A 10,573-nucleotide genomic window follows, 5' to 3' on the forward strand; every position below is an offset into this window, starting at 1 on the left:
ACATCAGGACGTCTTGGAAATTCCCAAGCTGAGAGTGTGTAGACTTTGGTTAAAATGACTAACTTTTATGAACTTTCCTCTGCAGACTTACTTTTGTTTTTCTTTTGACGCTCATCATTTCGTTTTCCTATTATGGTTCATCATTTTGTTTCATTTGTTTTCTATTGCCATTTCTGATTTATTAATGTCGGGATGTTTTCCTTTCACTTTCCCCACAGAAATGTTTGTGTTGATTGATGGAAATGATCCGATGAAACGAGTATTTAAAATGGAGTGTGGAAGTGGTCATGCATTGGAATTGGCCCACATACATTTAGGACTATGCGTCATAGACTTATGGTAGTTAAGATGAAATGATTCTGCTGCCACATCTGCTCGGCCGAGGAAGAAAACAGAACCCTTCTCTATCATAACCCATAATAACTAAGGCCACTGAATATCCGAGAGATGACGAATCTCAATTCTGATATACAAAAGAATTTCCATTCAGCTTCCGTGCAAACAAACAGCTGATATAATCACAGAAGGTAGTTGCTAAGTACACATTAAATGATGCATTAGTAAGACTGCTGAATCAAGGCATACCTGCACCATACACTAAGCATGGGTATGATTGAGATATAATATTATATATATATATATATCTATATATATATATATATATCTATATATATATACTAAATGAAGAGCCTGTTAACTAATAGTCTTTGGTAGGTGGCTTCATCTAAAATACCCTCATTTTTCAATTTTCTTAAGAATGAGGGTGTATTTTAGATGAAGCCACCACCTACCAAAGACTATTAGTAACAGGCTCTTCATTTAGTATTTTTATAGGTCTCCCTAAAATACACAAGGATGGTGTTCCCATTAGACCTATTATGGCGGCTATATATATTATATTATATTATATATATATATATATATATATATATATCTATATATATATATATATATATATATATTATTCTTAAGACTCATCTGCAGTTCACTAATAATAACTGACAGGACTTGACACAGAGGCCAACGCAGAAAACAAAAACTTCAATTTATGGGAATATTTCCTTTACAAACTTACTCATCAACTTGGTTACCAAAATACATGATAATGAGACAAGGGGTCTTCTTTCTCAAGACTGGGATATTACAAACGTCTAATCTAAGTACTTGTTGCCAATCATAAGCCTCACAACTGTTGAAATTTCCTTAATATAAAACAAAATATTTTATGCGTCCCCCTGTCAAATAGTAAACAAGCAGATAGACAAACAAACTGAGCCAGACAAAACATATGACCCAAATGTCTAAAACGCTCTTAGAAGACTCCAGTAATCAAGTTTAAAAAGTACCAGTTAATTACAGAGCACCAACAGAAACCATGCAAGAGCGTCTTGTCATCAGTCCACAGACACCAAACATATCTTTCACATCAATTCTTTTGCTCTAAATATGAAAGAATGAATGAATCATGACATTCAAGCACCCAGTTACTTTCAGCCATTCAGCCCTTAAGACACTGAAAAAGGGGAGTTGGAGCAAGATGATAAGATCCTGGAAAGAAATGAGATAAAACGCAGGGATCTTAAGGTGAAACGAGAAGAAAACTCCACAACTGCACTAAGAAGTATGAGTTAGAAGGGCATATTTGTATCATAAATAAGCTGAATGGCCCAAGGAAAGCAGAGGACACTAAATCAGTTGTCACAGAGAATGCTACCTAGCTCGTACCCACATTCAGATTGTCCCATCAAACTAATGCTGTGCAGTGGTTCACATTTTTAAAAGCTTCTCAAGAGTAACTGGTCTCAACTCTTAATGACAAAGAACATTTTATAACAAATATCCTCAAGGTGGGACACCATTCTCCTGAACTGTAAGCCGAGTGGAAAAATATCAAAATACGGTATAAGTAACTTACAAGCTCATTAGTCATTACCTATCCCTTGACTCACAAAGTGAATAATTCTATGTAACTCTTAAATCTCGTAAAACATTTTGCTCAAAAGGCAGTCTACACAGTACTGCATATTTGTTTGTTGCTAGGTTACAAAGGAATTTCAACAAGTGAATTGAAATGGAAGAATATAGAAACAAATTTGGGACAGCAAAGTAAAAAAAAATTATATCAAAATCCTTCTGTACTCAACTTTTCCTCTGGAGATGCATCGTTTTCAAATCAACAATGCATGACATTTAAGCTTTCTAAAGTTGACAAACTGCAACAGCAAAATATATAAGAAATAATTTGGCAGATAACTGACACTCTAAAACCGATGGCAATGTGGCAAATGAGGCTGGAAGATCCAAACAGTGCAAAAGCAAAAATACAAGAACAGTGCTCAACAGCAATTTCGTCACCTTGAAGTAGTTTCTAACCCAACTTGTATGGAACTGATGCTGCTGAAAGCATACCTGACTCTATAACCGTTCACGGAACAGTTCTGACTGTTCACCACTGGTCTGGTTCCAGTCACCTGAGGTGGGGATTACTGGAAAACCACAATGAGGGTTCTCTACGTGGTTTTTCTGAAACGAGATGGTCAGATCATTTTGAAAGTGTAAAGCATTGTGCAGTTCACCTGTGGGACATTACACAACCGCTAGATGGTCTACGGACGAACTTGTCAGACAAAAACACAATTGGTATTCTTGTAGTTTTAATTTTATGTGACAACTTTGCTCTGTAGAATGGTGTTATGGGTGTACATACTACAAAATATTATCTTGATCTTGCAAATGTCCACTGCACTAAGATCTCCAGGCCACAAATGCCACATTGGTTCTCAAAGTTTAAAAATTGAAACACTCCTGTCAGATTAACCTATATCAGAAGAAGAGGAAACATATTATCTAGAGTAAAGAAAATGTTGCGGGGTCAAACTTCAGGTTAGAAATATGAAACTCTAGTCGATGTAGGTATGGCTGAATGCTGACAAATCATAAAATGCTTACTCGGTGAAAATGATGCCATATGATTTGCTAAGGAAAGGGCTTTTTCAAAGTCTGAGTTTCCAGTTAGGGTAAATAACACTATATAGCATAAGTTACTGTTTCCTTCCATAAGTAGAAAAATAATTTTTCTACCTTTTTGAGGAAATATTTCACAAAAAATTCTTTACCCTAAAAATAAGAGTATCCTAATGACCTAAATAGTAAAAATGTTACATGTGACTCCAATATTTAAGCTGTTGGACTTGCTGAACTTATTAACACAACTGAAACTTTGAAGATTTCAACCTCTGCAATCACTCTAATAACTATGGAAGACTTTTTAAGAAAACAGAGCCTAAAAATCTTACCTCATCATCATCTTCCGAATCTCCTGAGTATCCTGTTTCTGTGAGATGGCCGACAGAAAACTTCCTTACTATCTCGGCGTCTACCTTCTTTCCTGTGAGCATAGAATCAGATGCTCTTCTCACAAATATACCACGAGGTGAAGCCCGAAATCCGTGTGGAATGACAACGGACAAGGCATTTTTGGCTATTTCCTCATCTTCCTCACTGGAAGACATAATGGCATTGCTTCTCAAGAGTGCTGGTCGCTTACCACGGGGACGCACGCGTGGTGGGGCACTGGCATTTGATGAAGAAGGGGAAAGCTGCCCCGAAGTCTTTATCAGCTCATTCTCTGAAACACAGTGACGCGTCTCAGACATAACTCTTAAGTTATTGCTTGATTCCACACTAAGTTTGTCTTTGCATAATCCATCTATGGATGGTGAAGGCGTCCCACTTACAGGCAAAGAGTCGTGAGAAGTTACAATCTCCCCCTGACCTTCGCTTGTGTTGCTTCCTTTACGTTTAGTTTTGACTTCTTGTAGCAAATCCTTTTCTGACTTACATTGTGGGTCTTCCCTTCTCTCTTTGTCTGTGTTACGAGGAGTGGTTTTCGGTGCATAATCAGATCTGGACAACTTTTCTGCAGCTCCCGCTACAGTTTGGCTTTCGAGAAGCTTTTCAAAAAACATAGCCAAGAGTGGTCGATCAGATGTAGACATTGAAGAAGTTGGACGTGATGTTGGTGCAGATGCAGGTTTGATAGTTCTGGGTGGTGGAGTTGGTATGTAATTCTCTCGAGGCTTTTGCTCAGTCAAAGGAGATGAATTACAGGAACTCTCTTTCCTGCCATTTAGGACTGGAGTTGACTGATCTGGTAGACCTTTCTGTGTACAAAATGGACTATCAGCTATCACAGACTTAGCTTTTCCATCTTCCAGTGCCTGTTGTACTGGCGGTTTATCTATCTGGGATTCCATGTGTATGAATTCTAATTCGCTTTCACTACTGCCTGGACCCAGAATAACTTCAATGCACTTTGCCTCAGAGTCATAACCCCAGAGTTGCTGTTCTTGGCCAACATTGTCATATTCACTTTGTGGGGATGCAATGTTCTCAGCAGGAGCAGGATTAAAGACAGGAAATGGTTTAATAAGCTCTTTCGGGACCTGTCCTTTATCTTGTACAGGAGTCAAATTGTTCAAATCTTCATTTTCTGAAAGCTCTTGATCATCACTGTCTGTTGCTTGTGGAGACTCGGGTGGAATTCCATCATCTTGATCATTAGAGGCATTCATATCACCTAAAGACTCGTCATCATCTGTTGTCTCACCCAGTGGGTATTTGGTGTATGTTTCATCGCCAGAGTCCCCATCAGTGACTGATTCTTGATTGCTCACTTCGTCTGCATTTTCCTTGCTAGAGCGTCCTGAACGAATTACCTCTAAGTCACTGTCAACCAGTGAAAAGCGTCGATAGTTGTGTATGTCCATGTTTGGACTCACTTCTGCTTTTCGGTGACCTGTAAGGATATGAAAGAGCCTTGGTGGCTTTGGTGGAGGCGGTGTCTCAGGAACTGCAACGTTGCCTGGCTTCAAGTATTGACAATTGTAACTGTTAAGCTTCTCAAGGGGAATCTTCGGAGGTGGTGGCCGTTTAGGCGGTTTTTTCTTCTTTTCTGATGGACGAGGCGAAAGCTTGCCTTTGATCAGCTCGATGGCATCCCTCTCTTCTGAAGAACTGACACTTGACAGCCTTTTCACGAGCCTCTGCTTAAGACTAGGTTGATCTTCATTGGAACTTAAGCTGGGATTCTTCATCACTAATCGGTGAAGGGAAGTGAAAAATCCTTGGTCTTCATTAGAACTCCCACTTGCTGTCTTTTCTGCAGAGTGGTGATCATTAATCTCCTCATCCTGGGCATCCTTTAAGTTGTCAGCTTTCTTAGTTTCTACATTCACTGAGTGACTATCAATCTTTCCTCTATCTTCATCTTCATTATTTATAAGTGTGCCTTCTGAAAGTTCCTCAAGTTCTGAAGTGACTATGACGTGCGGAATATCAAGTTCTTTACTATGGTCTTCTAGACTGCCTACCGTTTCCAGCTTGCTGTTGTTTGATGCAGTTTCGTCATTCTGTTTTTCTTTCTCCTTTTCTGGTGTTGCTAATTCAACTTGTTCAGTATCGCCTGATACAGGCACTGAGGATCTAGGTGTGGCTACAGGTTGCTTTCCTTTCTTTTTAACCAGGTCTCTTGTCCAAGGTGTAGCAGTCTTCCAGGTCGAAAATTCACCACCATTAAGAAAGGCTAAGTCTCTTTTAAAGAAAGTGGATTCCTCTGCTGAATAACGATCTTTATTTGCAATTTTTGATGCCTCCTTGTTCTCTGGGACAGTGTTAGTGCTCAAACTTTTAGTAAGCTGCAATGGTCTGGGAGGAATAGGCGGCTTCTCAGGACATACTGAGGACACTGGTGGAGGCTTTACCTGATCAAGAGATTCATACTTTAGAACAATATCATGTACAGATCCTCTTTTGTATATATTAATTCTGCTTGCAGGTTTAATTATCTGGTCATCTTTATTATCAGCAAGAGCACTCTCTCTTGAAACAATGGGCCCTTCATTAGGCAATGGACCACTCTCTGCACTTTGTTTTTCTCCTGACACATCAGATCGTGATACCAAAGACGATGAGCTTTTTCTTGAAACTTGAGTTTTTGAGGCCAGGCTAAAAGCATCCTGTTCGGTGCGCAGCGTCCTGCGCCGATTCAAGAAATTACGGTAGTAATCTTCATCATCATCAAAATCTCCAGGCTCAATGTCATCTAAACTTAAAGTTAACATCCTGACATCTATCATGAATTCTTCCTGCGTTGGATAGTTATTTTCTTTTAATATATCATCATAACTTCTTGAAAGTGCAGTAACATTGGATTTTTCTAATTCACTTAAGTTTAAAGTACTCTTTGAATGTTTCCCAAGTATACTTTTGATAGTTTTAACAGGGCTTTGAGACTTCACTTTGGGTGGGGGAGGAAGTCTCAAGTCTTTAGGATTATTGTCTGTCATTGCATAAAAACGCTTTCCCGTGAATTTAGATCTCTTTAACTTGGCCTTTACATTAGACGCAGAAGAATCAATGCTTGTGAAACTGTTAACAGACAGATCGTCTCCTTCGGGAAGAGTGGCAGGAGGTTTTGGAAATTCATCTCCTGATGCAAAACCAGTCAACTTCGGCTCTGAAGGGCCATTGCTACGTCGCATCTGAAGAGTCCTCTTCAGTGTATTGAGCTGTTCTGAAAAGTTGCTTCCACCAGATTTGATCGATGAACTTGGTTCACCATCTATTATCTTTTTACGTAGGAAGGGAAGTGGCGAGGAAGTCTTGCTCTTGCAAACTTCATGTTGTTGTAAAGTATTGATCTTCGTTTTGTTCTTTGCAAAAAATGGGAGTGGTGAGGAGTTCTGAGCACTCAGCTTCAAAGTATTGGCTTGCTTATCCTTACCTGTTATATTCTTAGGCATAGTAAACTTACCAAAACCTTTACTCAACGATTTCTTTAAAGCTTTATTTACTCCACCGAATCCTTTGTTTTTGGGAGGATTTGGTTTTGTAGGACTTTCTTCTGGTGGATATGTCATAACATGCTGGAGATTTGGGAGCTCAAAACTGACAGACTTCCTTCTGTCTGATGTTGATACTCGTTCCTCAACGGAAATGTTTCTAGCTGGTGACCCATAGCCACCCACACCACCACTTTTATATGGCTGAAGGTCTGAGCAGCTTTTCCAAGGGGTCAGAGGTTTGTGAATGGGCTCTTTTTCGATCACTTTGGGATGACATCTTGGACATGTAGCATCATCATCTAAACCATCTACACTCTGCCAGGCTGTTATGGGTTTTCGAATGTCAGGCTGTACAGAAGAGGTAGAGGAGGACGAGGAGTCACGCTTCCTACTGCAGGGGACAAGATCCGGTGCACATAGATCACTGAATTCTTTTTCGTTTGTGATGGTGTGAGAATTTGCACGCTGACGCCTCAAACGAGGCTTGCCCACATCATCTCCATCTTTGTCTTTCAAGTTCTCACGGACTGTCCTTGGGGCTGGAGTTGGACTGTTGTTTCCTAACCTGTCCTTATTCCTGGGTAGGGGTGAAGGGGCTATCATAACTTCCAGGTCCTCGAATGAAAGCCCATCAGAGGTTCGAGAATCTGGGCCTTGTCGTGACTCGGACATTTTTGGTGAAGTTTTATCGTCCTGTAAGGCAACACATACTTAGACCTGCAGTCTTCTACTGTTCCTTATCATAGGGAGAGATCTGAGCTTCAGCTGGGAAAACCAATGGTTTACTCTCACGAAAAATTAAGGCACTAGTGTGTACACTGAATATGCACAAATAAATTGTATAGTTTGATTCTATGTAGCTATATGCATATCACCAACTGCTCCCCCATGAAATTCCACATCTCTTCAAACTTACACAGCTACATACAGCTGAAACAGTATTCTGGGTCACGTACATGGGTGCCAGCATTAGCAGCAGTGACACTTGACCCCAGAATCATCATTCTCACACTTAACATGGAAATACAATGAGAACAGCAAGAAATATTTCAGTTTCATTGGAGATATTGGCCATCCAGCTCTACAACTCATTGGCCATTTAGGTCATGTCGAAAACCTGACACAGGCTACCCCAGACACTTGTGCATAATCACTCATTATTGTCATCCAACAAAGCATGTTCCTTTCTACTGAAACTTCCTCAGATAGTCCTGCAAAAACAGGTAGATTTTCACAGTTTTGACGTTTACTTTCAAACAATCGGCTACAGTGGCACTCGGATGTAGGAATCTTCGAGAATACGTAATCACTCTTCACTGTGAAACCAGAGGTAATATAACAACACTTTTAATTCACTCAAGACTTATCGAGCACACTGTTTCACACCTACTACTTTCCTTAAAACGGAGACTTTCCGGCAGGCACTTTTTCGTTTCCACGACACAACACAACGCAGCAAATTCCCGTCTAGAACTAGAGGTGGCACAGGGTCCCCTTCCGTCCAACACTAAGGGTGCCAGCCAGCAGCAAATGTTGCTACAACTGTGATCACAGATGTTTCGTTAGAGAGGGGGAGTGATTCACTCCGTCCTCTTTCCATTACACTTGGTCGGCGGGATTAAGTTCTATGTCGCCTGTAATTTAGAGTAAAATAATTTGCCACTTTATGTTGCAGAAAGTTCACCACTATTCGCATGAGTCTCGGTTCCAGCTAAGATGAGGCTAGTGGGTAATTTTGACTGTTTCTGATTCAAGCTACTTTGTTTTGTTTGCTGTTGTCATTTCTCTCCCACACCTACTTTATTGTTCGTTTTCTTGTTCTCATATCAGACACACGCACACACTCATTTTCTCTCTTTTAACAAAACTTAATCATGCATACGTTTCTTTCCTAATAAATTGATTTCAGCAAAACACGTCTCTCTCTCTCTCTCTCTCTCTCTCTCTCTCTCTCTCAAACAAGCGGGTGACACTGAACAGATAACACAACGTTTTTGAAAACGAGAGAGAGAGAGAGAGAGAGAGAGAGAGAGAGAGAGAGAGAGAGAGAGAGACAAATTTCATATTTCGTGTGACGTCAAATTCTATCAAGGTTCTGATGACGTCAAACGCCGACTCTATCTTTTACTGTGTATGTATGTATATATGAATCCATAAATGGTCTGAGAAGATATGTGGAATATTTAATTTGCATATTAAAAACTGCTATTGAAACGAAAAAGGAAGGAGACAAAATAAAGCAAAAAGAAACATCGGAAGAATGGGGAGCGAACCAAAATGTGCATTTGATAAATATTAAGTAAAAAAGGAAAAATTAAAAAAAAATATATAATCCAGAAGCAAATATGAAAATAAAGGAGGATGAATAATAATCAAATAATGTATTTATAACATTCCTACAAAAATAGGGCATGTGATAAGGAAATATATTTTAAAAAAACACAATCCATAAGCGAATATGCAAACTAAAGGAGAAAGGTAAAAACGAAATACTACATTTATAACAATGCTACAAAACCATTCTGCCCGTAGCTAGTGAATTCAGTGTGTGAAAGAGAGACCTTGACACAGTAAAGGGAGAATAAAGGAAAGGAATAAATGTATCACAATGATAAAATCGAGTAAAAGCTCATCAGGAACTAAGATTATGAATGCAACAGAAAATATGCCAAGAAAACACGGTAAGCAAGAACAAAATAGGATTAAAGATAAATATGGCCGGTAAATAGGTCTGATAAATATTCATTTATGAAAATATGTCTGATAAATAAATAGGTCAGAATAGGTATCTGTTAAATTTTTTTATAAAGGATTAAGAGAACAGTAAAATACTTATTTCAAAGATATAGTACGAGTGAGGTTTTGCTAGATTAAAGTGGAATAAAGTAATATCTGCACAATTTATGAGAATATATCTTCCCACCTCGACAATTTACAGTTCAGATTACCGGAGATGCCTGACTATAATTGATGTAAATGGGCCACTACATATATAATATATATATATATATATATATTATATATATATATATATATATATATATATATATTATAGTAGTAGTATGTATAATGTAGTGGTCTCTTACATTAATTATAGTCCGGCATCTCCGGTAATCGAACTGTAAATTGTCGGTGTGGAAAGATATTTATATATATATATATATATATATATATATATATATATATATATATATATATATATATATATATATATGATATATTAGTAACTATATATCTATATACTGTATATGTGTATACACACAATTTATAAACACACACATTCATACACATCAAAAACCAAAGGAACAATTCAATTAAAAACTAATCCCTCCCAGACCGAAAAGAGCGGAACTCCCAAACATCCGGCGATGGAAAATCGACCCTGTAGGCACTTGACACACCTGTATCCCAGCCATAGTTAATTCGACACTCATCTCCAACGCATGTAGGTCACGGGGTGTTAATTTGTCATGCGGGCGCCGACGAATTGTGGTGCTCTTTTGGATACCTCTCTCTCTCTCTCTCTCTCTCTCTCTCTCTCTCTCTCTAGAATGATAGAAATTTAGCATACATATACAGCATATAAGAAAATGGTCACCCATACGTATCCTCCATAAATAAATTACTAAAGTCTCTCTCTCTCTCTCTCTCTCTCTCTCTCTCTCTCTCTCTCTCTCTCTCTCTCTCTCTCTCTCTCGATATAAAAATTTAGCATTCATATACTGCAT

General features: G+C 38.7%; 1 protein-coding gene across 1 annotated transcript in view; it reads right to left on the reverse strand.

Moving 5' to 3' along the window:
• Positions 1 to 8,321, reverse strand: part of LOC135210214 (uncharacterized) — a 462,528-nt gene extending 454,207 nt beyond the window's left edge. The window contains exon 1 of the mRNA XM_064243050.1: positions 3,297 to 8,321. Coding sequence (XP_064099120.1) covers positions 3,297 to 7,517 — 4,221 coding nt within the window. The 5' untranslated portion in view covers positions 7,518 to 8,321. The remainder of the gene's footprint in view (positions 1 to 3,296) is intronic.
• Between the last annotated feature and the right edge of the window lie 2,252 nt (positions 8,322 to 10,573).

This window comes from Macrobrachium nipponense, chromosome 39 (assembly GCF_015104395.2).
Source record: "Macrobrachium nipponense isolate FS-2020 chromosome 39, ASM1510439v2, whole genome shotgun sequence".
Classification (NCBI taxonomy): domain Eukaryota; kingdom Metazoa; phylum Arthropoda; class Malacostraca; order Decapoda; family Palaemonidae; genus Macrobrachium; species Macrobrachium nipponense.